The 18,497-nt window shown below is 45.1% G+C and overlaps 2 protein-coding genes across 2 annotated transcripts; one reads left to right on the top strand and one right to left on the bottom strand.

The window, feature by feature from the left end:
- Positions 1–3,463: 3,463 nt before the first annotated feature.
- Positions 3,464–5,201, bottom strand: LOC136459556 (desmethyl-deoxy-podophyllotoxin synthase-like). The gene is made up of 2 exons (XM_066459398.1): positions 4,276–5,201; positions 3,464–4,180 (listed from the first exon to the last, which is right to left on the bottom strand). Exons 1-2 carry the CDS (start codon positions 5,194–5,196, stop codon positions 3,560–3,562), a joined length of 1,542 nt encoding a protein of 513 aa, XP_066315495.1. The 5' UTR covers positions 5,197–5,201; the 3' UTR covers positions 3,464–3,559.
- Positions 5,202–6,358: 1,157 nt separating this feature from the next.
- Positions 6,359–17,723, top strand: LOC136459557 (G-type lectin S-receptor-like serine/threonine-protein kinase At2g19130). The gene is made up of 2 exons (XM_066459399.1): positions 6,359–6,583; positions 15,295–17,723. Exons 1-2 carry the CDS (start codon positions 6,403–6,405, stop codon positions 17,544–17,546), a joined length of 2,433 nt encoding a protein of 810 aa, XP_066315496.1. The 5' UTR covers positions 6,359–6,402; the 3' UTR covers positions 17,547–17,723.
- Positions 17,724–18,497: the final 774 nt, after the last annotated feature.

Consider the following 18,497-nt stretch of genomic DNA (forward strand, 5'->3'; position numbering starts at 1 on the left):
GGAACAGAACCTGGCCAGTGGATGATGCAGTCTTGGGATGTTATTGTTAGCACGAGACCCTCCTGAGCTCCTGTCAGTGGTATCCCGCATCTTGGATTGAAAGATCTTTCGAACTGTCCCTGATAGGATTTTGCCATGTTGTCGAGCCCAAATGGAAAAGAACTCGACTTCTTGGAAGAACTCTGAGGGTAATCCGAGTTGTTTTGGGTTGTGCTCTAGAATCTTGCCAAAAAAGAACTCGGTTTCTTGAAAGCACTCGGATAAAACTTCGCCTTGATGTTTGAATTCGAATCGGATACGAGTGGTCGTGAAATCTGATTTGAATCGGATACTGTGAGCTGTGCGAATCTTCTGGTGAGCTGATCCGTTGTAGTTGGTGAAATATGAAATTCTTTATGATGATCTGGATCTTTGAGGAGATGGCCCTGAAGCTTGCCGTTGTTGTCTGCCTCGCAGATCCATGAGCCGAAGATGAAAGTTGATCCCGTCGGGAAGATTATGTTGTCGAGGTCCATCGAGTTCTCGGATGCAAAGTCGCCGAAATCCCCTACCCGGCGCGCCAGCTGTCGATGTTTTACCACCGATAGCCTGCCACGGGGGTACCCGGGGCAGTATGTTCGGGCTTCGGCGTATGCCGAACTCGATGGTTAACGCAAGACACAGTCGATTTATCCTGGTTCAGGCCCTCGATCGTAGATCGAGTAATAACCTTACGTCCAGTCGGCGTTAGCCTTTGCGTTGGATTGATTGTCAAGTGTTGTGTTGTACAATGGTCCTTCCGTCTCAGGAGTTCTGCCCTCCTTTATATAGTCAGGAGGCCAGAGTCCTAGTCCGTTTACAATGAGATTTCCTAGTAGGATTGCTTAATAGCTATACTACTAAGATTACATGGGGAGAATCCTAGTTGGACTAGATATTCTCTCTCCCTTGCGGGGTATCCTGTGGGTCCCGCATCGACAGATTGATTGGCATTCATATTGTGATTGGTTCATTCCTATACACGGCGGTATAATCACCCTACTCACTCTTTTACATTCTTACAAACTAGTTGTGTACCAAGCTCTTTAGTGTAGCTAGTTGTGAGAGCTTGCTTGCTAGTTTAGTTTCACCTAGTGGAACTCTTTAGTGTAGCCTTGTTCGGAGCTCTTAGTGAGTAGCAACTTAGCTTCTTGAGTGCCTAGTAATCATAGTAACTAGAATTATTGGGATAGATGGTTTGCAACCTTTGTAGAGCTAGAGCAAAATTGTTTTACGCCATTTAGTGTTCTAACCAAGTGCTCTAGTGTTTTTGTAGAGATTTTTTATAAGCTATTCACCCCCCTCTAACCATTTAGGACCTTTCACTCCCTTCTACCTCTAATTTCCCCCCATCTACCTCTGATTTTCCCCCTTGTACCTTTAATTTTTGCCAGTACTAATACCTTCGAACATTTTAGGGTTCGATCTGTGTTGCTGCTTTGCTCAGAGGTAAAAAAGGCCAGTCCATTTCACTAGAATTTTAATTAGTTCATGTTCTTTGTAGGTAATGGTGTACTAATTTGTTTTCCTCGTGTGTAGATCCATCTAGCTCTGTGTGATGATTATTACACAACTCTCTTTGTTCTTACTGTTGTGCATCTCGTGGTAACGAGGGGAGTTCTCGATCTTTCCCCTATCTATCTTTTGCAGTATATGTTATTTTTGTGGTGATTATGCATCTTTTATTCATAATTTTGCCTGCCCTGATATGATGAGATAAAAATTTGCTGAGGCTATGGGGTTGTGCAATGATAAACTTGTTTTTTAGACTGAGACAATAGGATTGTGCAATGATATTAATTGTTTCATTCTCCATTTTCTTTACTGAGGTCTTGGGACTGTGCAACTACTGAGCACACCCCCCTTACTAATGATGTCGCTGGTACTCTAATTCAAATGTTGTTTATTGGCCACCAAACTAGAGCTTATGCAGCATAAACATATTTGGGTTTTGCATAAAAAATCAGAGCAATTAAACCTGACTATGAGCCACTGAGCTATGTCATCATGTTTTTTCAAAGGTTATTTGACACCAATAATTATCTAGGAGGATAATACCAAGTTCAAGCAGGCTTTGAAAATCAGGAATACCAAGTTCAAGCTGCCGTCACATGTTTATTACAGTTGATGGTATGAGGATGGTTCTGGAATTCAAAGCACCAAAGAAGAAAACTAGAAAAGTGATGAGATCGAGAGGATGTAATTTTAATTTTGGCTCTGAGCATCATTGTATTAGTATGGAAGATTATTGTAATATTAAGACATGGGTGGACTGGGGTTGGGAGGTATGCTCACCACTTTATACAAGTGGTAACTACAACTTGTATCCATGCAAGGAACAAACAAGAAATTCTGCATCTACATTTCTCATATCTGCTGGTGCATACATGCAACCAAACATAGGGGTTGTTTGGTCTGGTACTGGAAAAGGTTGCCCGGACTAGGCATGCATCCCAGGCATCCGATTTTAGACACCTGGGGCCAAGATGTGTTGCAGCATTTGCCTGCTAGAGCTCCATCCAACTAGGCCCACAATCTTTGTATATCCAGGCTGAATCAATGAAATGAACCGAACATGACGCCCTTGCATGTATAGAGCCTGTCCAGGCAGGGCCTGGCTCCCGGATGCGGGCCATGCTCGCCTGGGAAAGGAACCAATCACGCCCCATGTAAACCTGATCCGACTGCTTGGATTTTGCGCCGAGGGAGATCACCGGCTGCTCGTCTACAAGTACATGCCACATGGTTCACTGGATGCTTGCCTGTTCAATAAGGTTAGCCCTGCCTTGGAACACGAGGTACCAGATAGCCATTGGGGTTGCTAAAGGGCTGACGTACCTGCACGACAAGTGCAGGGATCGCATGATCGCATCATTCACTGTGACATCAAGCCACAAAATACTACATCCGTATAAAAAAAGAATGTAAATCTCATTTTACAGGACTCAAAGAATCTTAAGTTTGACTAAATTTGTAAAAGATATTATCTATATTTAGATCTTCAATTAAATTTGTTATGAAAATATATTTCATGATAAATCTAGCTAATGATATTTTATGCGTTGGGCTTGCTGGCTTTAAGCCACAGGAGGTTGCAGGTGGCTTCTTTAAAGCCTGGATGAACAATGCTTGTTGTTTGCTTTTTGCAGCAGCAGCCAGCCGAATGGAGCCACTTATTACACATCATAAACCTCGATACTTTATCATATATATTCGATTAAAATTAAGAATCAAAGTGAGATTTACGTTTTTTGGACAGAGGAAGTACATCGTTGGACGCATCGTTTCTCCAAAGGTGTCGGATTTCGGGCTGGCGAAGTTGCTAGGCCGGGACTTCAGTAGGGTCATCACGATAGTGCGAGGAACCGTTGGGTATTTGGCGCTTGAATGGATGTGGCACGCTCAGCATCGGTATATGCCTACAATTAATTAGATTAGGTTGGATAACAAACTGCTCAATATTTTAGATCACTGTTTGATTTATTAGATGACTGATCTAGGTTCTAATAAGAACAATTTTATTACTGACACCGTCAACACGTTAAAACTTGAGGTCAAGAGGAGCGTGTATGCTGGGGACCAGCCGCAGTGGCTCCTTCCGTACCACTGATACACCAACTGATGTCTCGCTCATGTTGAGGTCCTCGGGCGCCATGCCACGCGGAAGCTTCCAGTCGAAATAGAAGAGGAGCTGAGCCAGGCAAAGCTCGATGCTGGCGAGCCCAAACTCTATTCCCGGGCAAATCCTCCGGCCGGCACCGAACGGCAAGAACTCAAAGCTGGTGCCCTTGTAGTCGACGTCTCTGTCAAGGAATCTCCCCGGACGGAACGTCTCTGCATCTTCCCAGTAGCTCGGGTCCCTGCTCATAGCCCACGCGTTGATGACCAGCCGGGTGCCGGCCGGAATCGTGTAGCCGCCGAGACGGCACTCCTGCTTGCAAACCCTGGGGACTAGTAGGGGCGCCGGCGTGTGCAGCCGTAGCGTCTCCTTGACGACGAGCCGGAGGTAGCTGAGGTGTTCGACATGGTTGTCTGTCTCTCGCTTCATTTTTGTCCTCACCTCCTCTTGCACTTTGGCCATCTCTTTGGGGTTCTTGATCAGCTCTGCCAGTGCCCACTCTATCGTTGTTGATGATGTCTCTGTTCCCCCGACAAACATATCCTGCATGCAGGTTGTCCATTTTTCATTCATTAATTTTATGGAGAGTAGATTTGGGGTGTGTGTGTGTGAGAGAGAGTGATAGAGGGAGAGTAGACCATGATCACAGCCTTGATACTGTCGTGCCTAATGGGCGCCTCCATGTCTGGCTGTTCGATGGCATCGAGAAGGACGTCTAGCATAACCTCCGTGGCGTCCTTCAAGCTGTTCAAGTTCTCCTGCCGGAGCCTCTTGCGCTCGGCAATGATGTCCTCGAGGAGTTTGTCGACCTGACGGTGCACCCGTCGCAGTCGGAGCCTCATCGGGACGTCGAGGAAGCTCAGAGACGGGAAATGGTCCGACAGGCAGAACGCCGACGTCAGCTTCAGGCCTTCCTTCAATATCGAGCCCCTGTGCTCGTACATCTTGCCGAACACCGTCCTGCTGACCACGGCGCTGGACATGGTCTCGAGCATGGGCCGCAGGTCGACGGCCGTGCCGGGAGGCTGCCCGGCGACGCCGTGCAGGAGCGCACGTGTCTCCTCCCTCCGTATGGGCGCGAAGGACCTGACCCGGCTCGCGCAGAGGAGCTTGACGACGCACATCTTGCGCAGCCGGCGCCAGTGGGGGCCGGAGGCGAAGGCGACGTCGGCGCAGCCGTACAGCAGGGTCTTGGGCCCCGTCAGCTCCGGGCGGTGGGCGAAGTTGGCGTCCTGCACCTTCGTGACCTCCCTGGCCGCCTCGCGGGACGAGACGACGACGAGGCCGACCTGCCCCATCTGCAGGTGCATCACCGGGCCGTGCTCGCGGCCGAGACGAGTGAGGGCGTGGTGTGGGAGCTCGCCGGTGGCCAGGTGGTGCATGCTGCCGATGAGCGGCAGCCTCGACGGGCCCGGTGGGAGAGGCGCGGGCGCCTGCTGGCCAGCTGATGCTGTGGACACAGACGTGGAGCCAGCATTATTCTTGATTACTCGTATGAACAGTAGTACTGCTACAACGAGCGAGATTAAAGGTAAAACTAAAACAGTTAGCATTTCCATTTCGATCTCTGTGTAGGTACCGTGTCAAATAACATGCTATATGGCGGCAACATTTATAATGATCAGATCAGCCATTCTGCAGGAACGACATTTCCATTCCATGCACGCGTAATCGGCTTTGCATGCCGTGTAGACTGGACATCGTTGCCAAGAACCGGCGATTGTGCTGTTCCGGATCGGAAGTTTCGCTGATATTTGTTCCGGATCGGAAGTTTTTCTTTGTGCCTTTTGGGTCTGCAACTGGCGTCGTCTCAATTTCGCCGTGTTTGAACCTTTAAACTAACTTTGAAAAAAAAATTGAACTTCTATCAAAACTGGTCGTTGGAAACAGTGACGTGCACTTGGAGTTGGAGCTGCTTCAGATGGACCGGTCTGGATGAGCACATTTGCTTCTTGTGAGAGGTCACAGTTTTTAGTTGCAACCATTTACCATTCTCACTTGCAGACTGCATGCCCACCGTAGCGGTCAAGGGACTCCGCTGGCTTAGATTTACTCCATTGTTTCAAGTAATTTTTGTCATCACCCTAAAAAGGAGTTAAATTTTCTCAGACAACGAGCTTCATCAGTTGGAAATGGCTTGAAAGATTTTTTTTTTTTTTTTTTTTTGGCAACTAGCCAACTACGACTTGCTGTATCTGAAGTCTCCAAAATATTTTTTATTTGCGCTTGAAGACTCCTCATGATCCCTCCTTAACCTTAACAGTTCTATAAAAAATCCATCCTTAACAAAGTCAGAAGCCAGTCTTGCGTATGTAGAGTCGCATATGAATTGATGAATTTTCTCCAAGAGCCGATAGCACGAAAAAGTTGACATCAGGTAGTAAGTTCCTTATCTCCGAGTCGGGCAGCCCGATCGAGTAGTCATGAGTCATGACCGAGATTTACTCCCATCAACATTGCCACTCCTCCTAGAGTTCGTTGCGGCCTAACTTCCATCAACATCGCGCTAGCTAGACCGTCTCAAAAATGGTCAAAGTCTCAAAAACATGTGTTCTTGCGCTGACGGATGACACGGCATGGATTGAAGTAGATGTTCTTCGGATTAGTCGTATGCTATTAGTGGACTTAGTCTCCAACCAGCAGTAGGACAGCAGGGCACTTCCATAAAAAGGTCTCGCACAATTTTAATGGTCATCGAATCGCAAGGTCTCTCCTCTGAGATGTGATATCCGTTGTCGCGGAAGCTAGCATCTTCCGCATCATCCATGGCAACCACCATTACCACTCTTGCTTCGGGCGCACTATGCACGGTAGTAATATTGCTTGTTTCTTTACAAGGATCTCTCACGGGAGCTACTGATGTGATCACAGCGACGCAGCCACTCTATGGGCAACAGAAGTTGGTCTCCCAGGGTGGCAAGTTCGCTCTGGGGTTTCACCAGCCAGGTAACTAACTACTAATAACTTCATCTGTATCCATCTGAATTGAACATATGCATGTCAATGGATTTTCTTTTTTTACTTTCCTCCTGTCATGTTCTAATTTTCTGGTTGCTTTGTCGTTTGACACTTAGGCCATATATATGGTAGGGATTCTTTATAAACGGTTTCACCTAAGAAGCTAGAGAAAACTATGGTTAGGTGACTTTTATCCTTCTAGTAGAAAAACAGCTAATTCCCTCTGCAACTTCTCTTATAGAGCTGTTTCATAAGCTAGTGTTTGGCAGGATTTTGCTCAAGAAGCTAGAGAAATCAAAACCGAAACCCATCGAGAAGCCGTACCCAAAGAGAGTCTCAGATCAAATACCTAATCTAATAGCTATGCTCACAATGGAAACGTTCATTGGGCGTACCTTGTCACGACTCTTAACTACATCTTGCGCCTCACATGTACTTCTCGCATAACTGCTACACCCACTCTCTCCATCTAATGTTTTTGCAAGACCTTGTGGAGAGGCATTCCGAACCTGTCAAAGCTCTTTCCCATCATTATTGTGTCCATGAATTCGTTACCCGCGTTTATCATAGAATGTTATCCACGTAACTTATGTTGCTTTCGTAATCAACCAAGAACAACGTACTATGATCACTTGATGTAGTTCATCACCAAGAGTTACACCTGATAGGTACTTAGATGATTCCCTGGAGCTCCAGACGATCAACCACATAGGAAGATCAGAAAGTAGGTTGATCCTTGCGCCTATATGGGTATGAACAACAGTGCCTTGCTACACCAATGGTGGTTTTTGATCTTTAGTCTTGGCCAGGTATTCCCCCATAGTGTGGGGCTCCCTTCCACCCCATAGATCCTCCATCCCAACCACTCTAAATGGCGTCGGCTCAACGGCGGTTAAGCCAAAGGTCCAAATTGAGCCAACCGGCTCCGATACCAATTAAAGGGGACCGTGACACCTAAGAGGAGGGATGAATTAGGCAACTTAAAAATCTAACTCTAAACTATGGCCTCTTTTTCTAACCTTAGCAAAACCTATACAAAAGATAAACTATCTAAATGTGCAACTATGGTTTTGCTAGTGTGTTGCTATCTCTACCGTAAAAGGAGTAATACAATCAATGTAAATGCGGAAGCTAAAGAGCAAGGTAGAGATATGCAAACTCCCGTCGACGACTTTGGTATTTTTATCGAGGTATCGAGAAGCGCGTAAGCTTCCACCTAGTCCTCGTTGGAGCCCCTCGCAAGAAATCCCTCGCAAGGGCCAAGCTCCCGATCGGGTAACTCCGTGGATAGCCTCGGGCCTTCCCCACGCGCAAGTGGGTCTCCGACATGCCTTTCGGCAAGCCTCTCCCGAATGCTCCTCTCCGTCTTCACTATCAAGTTTTCGGCCAAACCGTCGTGGGCCTTGTTCCCTCTGGTACACGGTGGCGGTCACACCACAAACGCAGTTGGTGTGATCTCGTAAGACTACAAGCCCCTCCGAATGTACAACGATGGTGCACGCAAGCACCGAGTGGTAAGAGGTATGCAAACCTCACTAAACACTAGGCCTAAACCTAGAGCAAGCGCATAAACGGTGGTCTAATCAACCTAAGCACTTCGCAAAGCACCTACGCTAATCACCTAATGAATCACTAAGCACTATGCAAGTGAAAATCACTAAAATGGTGTATCAACACCCTTGGTATGTTTCCTCAGCTCCACACTTGTCAAATGGCCGGTTGGGGGGTCTATTTATAAGCCCTACTGAGAAAGTAACTGTTGGAGATAAAATCACGCTTTTCTGTTACTGACCGGACGCTGATCACGTCCTGACCGGACGCGTCCGGTCGTCCCGACCGTTGGAGCCGCGATCCACTGATTGGACGCTGCCAGTGTCCGGTCACATGCCATCAGACGCGTCCGGTCGCATTTTCGCCGCTCTAGAACCTCTCTGTATTCGATCGGACTCTGTTGTCCTACGTCCGGTCGATCTGCCGCCAGTGTCCGGTCACTGCTTCTGCCGAGCCTCTTGATCGGGCGTCCGGTCACTGTGCTACCAGCGTCCGGTCCAGCGTCCGGTCACTTCTATGAGCTCGTTTCTTCGCGATCTTACGTACGGCTTGGTTCATATCTTTATGCTTGGACTTTGCTTGATATCTTGGGTCTTCTTTTGTGCTTCTAAGGTCTTGCTTATGGTGTTGATCATCGGATCATCACGTCGCCTTCGTCCAAGTCATGTCTTGCATCCTATTGAACTACAAAACAATCACTTGCAAATTCATTAGTCCAATTTGGTTGTGTTGATCATCAAACACCAAAATCCAAAGTAAATGGGCCAAGTGTCTATTTTCTTTATAATCTCTCCCTTTTTGGTGATTGATGGCAACACGACTAAAGCAAGCAAATAATAAAAATTTGGAATTTAAAAACTATCTACTTGCTATGATGCAATGCAAGGGGCAAGATTATATGATGCTAAAAGATACTACTTGTAAGACTAAAAGATACTACATAAAAACTTATCTTGCCCTTACAAATGTCCCCATGTGGCATTATGGATTTAAGCCTTGCTTCCTACAAATTCTCCCCATTACATAGGCAATCCATAATCCACTATTCTCCCTTTCTCGGACCATTACCACTTGTAAATTATTAATGGTCCTTTAAATTCTCCCTCTTTGGAATCAAACACCGAAAAGGAAGACATTAGTAGCACAAGGGAGGGTCAAACTTTGTGATCCTCTGAGTGTAGAGTGGAATAGGTCATAAAATTTGACTCTCACATTATATAGATTAAGCTCCCCCTAAATATATGCATACATATGGTAGAAGACAAAGTATATGCATAATTGGTAAATTATTGTTCAAGCGAATTTAATCTATATAATGTATGAAGAAAGCATATAAATATCAAAATGAAATCAACATGATGATATCGGTTTAGAAATACCACATGTGGAAACCAATTTGATTTCTACCACTTGCAATAGGTGGTGGATATTTGAAGTATGATGCTTAACTCCGGGGACTCCATTTTTCTTGCAATGAGACTACTACATACATGATAAGCTTGAAAAGATGTTAGTCTTAAAGCATCCAACTTATAGAGTAACCTCCCCCTAAATTTGTGCACATAAGTGTGGGATACTTGTAGAAGTCATGCACATTGATTTTAGAATCAATAATACCACTTGAAAGATGACATCACATGAATATGAGAGTCATTTTCGAAGACGATATTCAGGAGAAATTATCTATAATTTGGATTTTGGCACATATTAAATGAACAATTGTAAGACAAGCTATGTGCCGTGCTCCTAAACAATTTTAAACTATGTAGGTTTGCTCCAAGGGTTAAGTATGGAATCGAGCAAGCCTACCATAAGATATACCTAGTGTATGCATGACAAAAGATATAAGCATGCAAATACAAACATAGGCATAAAAAGTAACTAGATGCTTAAAGATATCAATTTGTAAGAAATACCACTTGTAGAAAATGCAAATTGATACTACTTGAAGAAAATTGAATCTAGTTACCTAACATAGGAAGGGGAATTTAGGTTCATAGTATTCACTAACCCACTTGGCAATGATTTTATCCATCATGATGCACCCCATTAAATACACCCATACTTTGCCTAGTCTCTAAATTCTTCGAGGTCCATTGAACTTCTCACTTCCCTTTCGGGATCTAAACCTTCTCGGTGCTCTTCATGTTGGAAATGATTTTCTTTGGCACCTAAAAGCATTTGACCCCATTGTTGGCTTGCTTGTTCACCTTGATGGCCACCACCTTGTCATTTTCCTTCTTCTTTAAGAGATAAGGTGTGGAGGCCTTCTTGTCCACCTTGTTGGTGTAGGTGTTGGAGAGCTTGCTTGTTTGCTTTTTCTCTTTCTTCTTTGCTCCTCCCACATTCTTCACCTTGCACTCATAGGACTTGTGCCCATCCTTATGGCACGCATAGCAATCCACGGTTTGTCCTTCATCAAGCTTCTTCACTCTCTTGATGGTGTTATCTTGATGAAGTTGGGCTTGCTTCGTCTTGCCTTTTACTTGAGTCAAATCCTTGGTGAGGCGAGCTACTTCTTGCTTGAGCTGCTCATTTTTCTTTGCAACCTTTTGTGTGCATGTATCTACAACAACTTTCTCAACACAAATTTGGTTGCACAAAGATGAGTCTAAACATAAATCATTACAAGAAATAGAGGCATCCTTTTTAGACATGTTAAAGATAGAACTTTTTTTAGATGCCTTGGTGGGGGTTGTGCTAACGGCTTCAAGATTAGCAACTTTATTAGTTAGCTCATCACAATGTTTGCACATGGTTTCCATTTTAGCAAGAAAACTTTTATAAGCATCTTGTGAGCTAGCTAACTTTTCTTTTAATCTTTCATTTTTCTTTACAAGTTGCTCATCATTGATTGTGCATACGTTTGTTGTTGCACTAGGCTTAAGTTGCTCAATTTTAGTAGATAGTTCAACATTGAGATTAGCAAAGTTCTCATATTGTTCAAGCAAAGTTTTGTATGCTTCTTGTGAACTATTTAGCTTTTCTTTTAATTTTTCAAGCTTCTTTTGTTGACTAGTGCAAACTTTAGCATAATTAAGATTTTGTTGCATAATTTTATCATAAGAAGGTATTTCATCATCACTATCACTCTCACTAGAGGATGAGCTTTCGTTACCTCGTGCCATAAGGCACATACGAGAAGAACTTGATGATGAGTGCTTGCGCCCTCGTCTCTTGTGATGGTGTTCTTCTTCATTTGAAGAATCATCCCATGACCTTATTGATGTGAGGGCTTGGTTCTTGCATGCCTTCTTCTTTGTCTTAGGTGTGGGCTTGTTTGGACAAACTTCCACAAAGTGCCCCAACTCTCCACATCCATAGCATCCTCTCTTTCTTTGCTCATTTCTTTGATTGGTAAAAATAAGATCTTGGATTTGGATGGGCACACCCTTGACATTGAGCCTTTGGATCATCTTCTCCACCTTGTTGATTAGTTTGATTGATTCTTCATCAAGGTCGGAGGTGGAGGAGGAAGATTTATCATCTTCACTTGAGTCATCATCATCATCGTCCTCATCTTCTTCTTCATCTTCACTTGAGGAGCTTGAGATTGAGCTTGTCTCAATTTGCTTGCCCTTCATCTTCTTTTTCTCGCTACATGCGAGAGCTTTGCCTTTGCTTGATGAAGAGGCTTCTTCTTGACCCATCTTGCATGACATTTTAAATGCCACTATCTTGCCAATGACTATGTCTGGGGTCATGGTGCTCAAGCTCTCTATGTTGTGAAGGACGGTGATGATGCTTGCATATTTCTTTTCTGGTAGCACGGAGATGATCTTCCTCACGATGTCCACATTATCTAGCTTTGTTAATCCTATTAAATGGAGCTCATTGATAATTAGATTCAAACGAGAATACATATCACGAACAAGCTCATCATTATTCATTGTAAAGGAATCATAATTTTATTTAGCTAGACAATGTTTTTGCTCACGGACATTAGATGTGCCGTCATGGAGCTCTTGGAGTTTTAACCAAATTTCATGTGCCATATTTAAAGTGAACACTTGGTTAAACATGTCCATACTAAATGATTCAAACAAGCAATTTTTAGCTCTAGCATTGAAATAAATTTCCTTTTCTTCACTCTTTGTGGGTTTATCGGGATTCTTAATGGGTTTCATCCCGTCACGAGTGACTCTCCAAACTCCTAAATCAACCGCCTCAAGGTAGCAAGCCATTCTAGCTTTATAATAGGGAAAGTTAGTGCCGTCAAAGTACGGAGGCCTAGAGGTATCCATCCCAACCACTCTAAATGGTGTCGGCTCAACAACGATTAAGCCAAAGGTCCAAATTGAGTCAACCGGCTCCGATACCAATTGAAGGGGACCGTGACGCCTAAGAGGGGGGTGAATTAGGCAACTTAAAAATCTAACTCTAAACTATAGCCTCTTTTTCTAACCTTAGCAAAACCTATACAAAAGATAAACTATCTAAATGTGCAACTACGGTTTTGCTAGTGTGTTGCTATCTCTACCGTAAAAGGAGTAATACAATCAATGTAAATGCGGAAGCTAAAGAGCAAGGTAGAGATATGCAAACTCCCATCGATGACTCCAGTATTTTTACCGAGGTATCGAGAAGCGCGCAAGCTTCCCCCTAGTCCTCATTGGAGCCCCTCGCAAGAAATCCCTCGCAAGGGCCAAGCAAACGATCGGGTAACTCCGTGGATAGCCTCGGGCCTTCCCCACACGCAAGTGGGTCTCCGACGTGCCTTCCGGCAAGCCTCTCCCGAATGCTCCCCTCCGTCTTCACTATCAAGTTTCCGGCCAAACCGTCGTGGGCCTTGTTCCCTCCGGTACACGGTGACGGTCACACCACAAACGCGGTTGGTGTGATCTCGCAAGACTATAAGCCCCTCCGAATGTACAATGATGGTGCACGCAAGCACTGAGTGGTAAGAGGTATGCAAACCTCACTAAACACTAGGCCTAAACCTAGAGCAAGCACATAAACGGTGGTCTAATCAACCTAAGCACTTCGCAAAGCACCTACGCTAATCACCTAATGAATCACTAAACACTATGCAAGTGGAGATCACTAAAATGGTGTATCAACACCCTTGGTATGTTTTCTCAGCTCCACACTTGTCAAATGACCGGTTGGGGGTCTATTTATAAGCCCTACTGAGAAAGTAGCCGTTGGAGACGAAATCCCGCTTTTCTGCTACTAACCGGACGCTGATCACGTCCTGACCGGACGTGTCCGGTCGTCCCGACCGTTGGAGCCATGATCCACTGATCGCACGCTGCCAGCGTCCGATCACATGCCACCGGACGCGTCCAGTCGCATTTTCGCCGCTCTGGAACCTCTCTGTACTCAACCGGACTCTGCTGTCCTGCGTCCGGTCGATCTGCCTCTTGATCGGGCATCCGATCACTTCTATGAGCTCATTTCTTCATGATCTTGCGTACGGCTTGGTTCCTATCTTCATGCTTGGACTTTGCTTGATATCTTGGGTCTTCTTTTTTGCTTCTAAGGTCTTGCTTATGGTGTTGATCATCGGATCATCACGTTGCCTTCCTCCAAGTCACGTCTTGCATCCTATTAAACTACAAAACAATCACTTACAAATTCATTAGTCCAATTTGGTTGTGTTGATCATCAAACACCAAAATCCAAAGTAAAAGGGCCAAGGGTCCATTTTCCTTACACCAGGTAACATGGTACGGTGCCGACCTTGAGCATTTTGCGCCCATCTTTCTTTTCGGACATCCATGCACATGTGGGTTGCTTGCGTTCAAAGCTGAGGTCCATCAGGCCTAATGTCGCTCTGCGTCGGGAGACGTGAGGCGGTCTTTTGACATTTTTGGCTTGGGCTTCAACATGGATCTTTCCCAAAGTGTCTTGATTCTCTTAGTGCTCCAGAGTGGCTTGTTTTGCTATGTTTTTATATGATTTCGCAACATACTTTTGAAAACACCATGATTTATATGATGGGGTTAATGTTAGCACCAAGAAATTCTGTTGAATTAGTATCAAGGATACTTAAATGATATATAAAAGGTATTATGCTAACTCACACCAACACGAAGCTACGAGTGGGGGTGTCGATGCTTTGTAGGGCTAGAGGTGTGGTTGGTGATGCCCTGGGTGAAGTTTGTGAGCGAGGATGCCGGTGCTAGTGGGGGCAGAGGTGGGGCCATTGGCGACCTGGGTGGAGCCACGAGCGGAGGCACACCGGGGCTAGTGGGGGCAAATGTATGGTATACGGTGACCTCGGTGGAGCCACGAGTAGGGGCATGACAGCACTGGTGTGGCGAATGTATGGCCACTGCTGACGCATTCAGATGCCACTTTGATCTCTAGTGGCAGCTACGATCGGCATGGACCTAGAGCTTGGTGTTTGGTGTAAAAAGAAAGGAAAAGGATAAGGGAGTGTAGGATTTTTCATTTTCTCATCACCCATGTCCCACCAACCAAATAACAAATAGAACCATACCATCCCTCCAACCAATGCAAATAGATACCATGGAACCATCCCATCCCTGGAACTGTGGATGGAATCACCCCATCCCATCTCCTTCACCAAACGGACTATAAGAGTACAGTCTAGGACCTAAAATCCTTATTTGTAATGAATTATAAAAGGATGGTTTCAAATAAAAAGTACAATAATCACAAAAGGTTTAACTTAGTAACTTCAATAAAGTATGTAATAAGAAAAAAGGATAAAAAAATAAGATTCAGTGAAATCATGAGTCATGAGATATAGTGCAACAAAAGCCACCATAACTTCAGCTAAGGTTTTAACGAAGATCACGGAAGTACAATGCGAGATAAAGTGAAGATATGGATGAAAGTAGAGATAAGTTTATCACAAGTGGATAGAGATTATAGAGTGTCTATATGTATATTTATTGTATTAGAAAATAAATGAAAGAAAAAAAGTGTGCAACATTTTTATTAGTTGTAGGTAGTTTCATGAACTTCTATAATACTTATATGTCTTATAAGATTGCAACTTATGTAAAAAGTATATACGATTAGAATATACCAAATTAATGTGCATGCATTTCTAATTTGTGATAACTTTTAGAATCTATCTATTTTTATTAACGTGTACATTTTGAACCTTTAATTAGTACTCCGTAATAGTAACCTTGTGTTGTATATTCGGTGATGGAAAATGGGTTTTATTATAGGTGGTGGATCCGACAAGTGGTACATTGCAATATGGTATAACAAGGTGCAGAAAGTGGCTCCAGTGTGGATAGCCAACAGGGAGACGCCCATCTCCGACCCGGCCCCGTCGGTGTTAACTATCTGGACTGACGGCAACCTGGTTCTTCTCAACAAGTCTAGGTCCATAGTCTGGTCCAGCAACACCCCAACAACCGCCGGAGCCTCCAACACCACCATCGTTGCTGTGCTCCTGAACTCCGGCAACCTCGTCCTTGCATATGCATCGAACACCTCCAATACGATCTGGCAAAGCTTCGATCACGCCACCGACACCCAGCTTCCTGGCATGAAGTTTGGGCGGAACAAGCTCACAGGCGTGAGCGACCGCCAGGTCTCATGGAGGAACTCCACGGACCCGTCTCCAGGCATCTTCTCCGTCGTGATGGACCCGCGGGTAGCCGGACAGTACCTGTTCGTGTGGAACAACTCCCGGCCGTATTTCACCCCTGGCAAGTTCAACCCCCAGACAGGCGCATTCAGCGGCATACCGCAGATGGCGGTGATGTCGCAGGCGGGCTCGATATACTCGTACGAGTACGTCGACAACGACGAGGAGGAGTACTTCCTGCTCACGCTCAAGGACGACAGCGTCTTCCTCCGTACCGTGATCGACCCATCCGGCCAGCAGAAGGGGATGGTTTGGATGGAGGAGAAGCAGGACTGGATGCTCTACTTTGTGCAGCCCAGTGCTCTGTGCTCCGTCTACTCTGCTTGCGGGGCTTTCAGCTGGTGCGCCGTGCACGACGTCCCTATGTGCAGCTGCCTTAGGGGCTTCAGCACGCAGAGCCCAGCTGAATGGAGCTCGGGAAATTACACCGGGGGCTGCACCAGGACGGTTCCATTGCCGTGCAGCTTGAGTGGCGCAGGCACGCCGCCGTCCATGGGTAAACATGAGGAGGATAGGTTCTACGTGATCGACAACGTGAGGCTGCCTGATGGGCCGCAGACGGCCGTGCAAGCTGAGAGCGCAAGTCACTGCGAGGCAGCCTGCCTTAGCAACTGTTCTTGCTTGGCTTACTCTTACAACGGCACCTGCTCTCTATGGCACGGCGACTTGATGAACCTGCAAGAAGATCCTAACACAGGGGACAGTATCTTCATCCGACTTCCTGCTTCTGAGATCCCGCGCCCCAAATCTACTAGAGGGCGAACAATAGGGGTCGCCGTAGGAGTCTCTACACTCGCATTGGGTGTATGCCTTGTGACTCTTTTCTATCTTCTTCGTAGGAGAAGAACGACCAAGCGTGGCTTGCATAAGATTGACACGAACCTGACGGCTTTCAGGTACAAAGACCTGCAACTGATAACCAAGAACTTTTCAGATAGGCTTGGCGCAGGTTCTTTCGGCTCCGTGTTCAAAGGAGTCCTTCAGGATGGCACTGCCGTGGCGATCAAGAGGCTCGAAGGTGTTCGCCAAGGCGAGAAGCAGTTCAGGGCAGAGATGAGTACAATCGGAAATATTCACCATGTAAACCTGATCCGGCTGCTGGGGTTCTGCGCCGAGGGAGAGCACCGGCTGCTCGTCTACGAGTACATGCCACATGGCTCACTGGATGCGTGCCTGTTCAATAAGGTTAGCTCTGATGATGGTGTTCTGCCTTGGAGCACGAGGTACCAGATAGCCATCGGGGTTGCCAAAGGGTTGACGTACCTGCACGACAAGTGCAGGGATCGCATCATCCACTGTGACATCAAGCCACATAATATATTGCTGGATGCATCATTTGCCCCAAAGGTGTCGGATTTCGGACTGGCGAAGCTGCTAGGCCGGGACTTCAGCAGGGTCATCACGACAATGCGAGGAACCATCGGGTATTTGGCGCCGGAATGGATAAGCGGCACGCCCATCACCGCGAAAGCCGATGTGTTCAGCTACGGGATGATGCTCTTTGAGATCATCTCGCAGAAAAGAAACGCGGAGCATGGGAAGCGATGCATGGACAAGTTCTTCCCGATACAAGTTGTAAACAAAATTCAGGAAGGAGACTTGCAGGCGTTGTTGGATTCTGACTTGAGAAGAGACGTCAACTTGGAGGAGCTCCAGAGGGCTTGCATGGTTGCTTGCTGGTGCGTCCAGGAAGATGAGTCATCTAGGCCGACCATGGGAGCTGTTGTACAGATTTTGGAAGGCCTCCTGCAGGTTAATAAGCCGCCAGTTCCACGATATCTTGAGGTTCTTGCTGAATCTCTGGACCAATCTGTATACTCTTGAACCGAATCATCACCAAGCTGTCTTTTAGCTTAGTTATTATGTACTTATATATGTACCTTTGTTTATCAGGAAGACATCCTCATATATGAGCATTTATTTGTTTTATGTATGTAGCACACCTGTAAAAAGGTTTCCCAAAAAGCATATTGGATCGTAGTTGTGCTTTATTAATTTATAATAAAGGGAGGCTAAAAGGTCTACCATCTAATGACATATACTCTCTCTTCTCCAAATTGTAAGGACGTGTTTGGATCCATTAGCACTAAAATTTAGCAGCTAAAATTAGTACTAATTGATCCAAATAGACTTGCTAATAACATGCTAATTATTAGCTGGAGGGTTGCTAACTACTCCCTCCGTTCTAAATTATAAGACGTTTTGGCTTTTCTATATTCATAGTTTTTGTTACGTATGTAGATATATTTATGTTTAGATACATAGTAGAAGCTATGAATCTAGAAATGTTAAAACATCTTATAATTTGGGATAGAGGAAGTATTAGTTTCATTAGCAAATGTGTAGTTGCTAATAGTTTATATGTACCTTCAACTCGCTATCCAACTGACTATTAGCAGGGGATCCAAACACTCCCTACTGCTAATGGATCCAAACAGGCCCTAAGATGTTTTAGTTTTTTTAGATACATTGCTTTTATCTAAGTGCAAAGCAAAATTTATGCATCTAGAAAAGCCAAAACATCATACAATTTGGAATGGAGGGAGTGGACCATGGAAATCATCCGACCAGTGACTTACGATATGAAGTCAATCGTTTATAATGACATTTATCATATATCAAATTCAAACCATCATTTCTCTAGCAAAATCGTATACCTTTTTTTCCTTTTCGTACCCTGAGATAGCACAGTAGTTCTGACTACTACTGCTCCATCCGGTCATAAATACTTAGCACATTTGATTTTACGTGGACTTCGTCGTGTATCTTTGATCA

Source organism: Miscanthus floridulus, chromosome 6, assembly GCF_019320115.1.
Source record: "Miscanthus floridulus cultivar M001 chromosome 6, ASM1932011v1, whole genome shotgun sequence".
NCBI classification, from domain to species: domain Eukaryota; kingdom Viridiplantae; phylum Streptophyta; class Magnoliopsida; order Poales; family Poaceae; genus Miscanthus; species Miscanthus floridulus.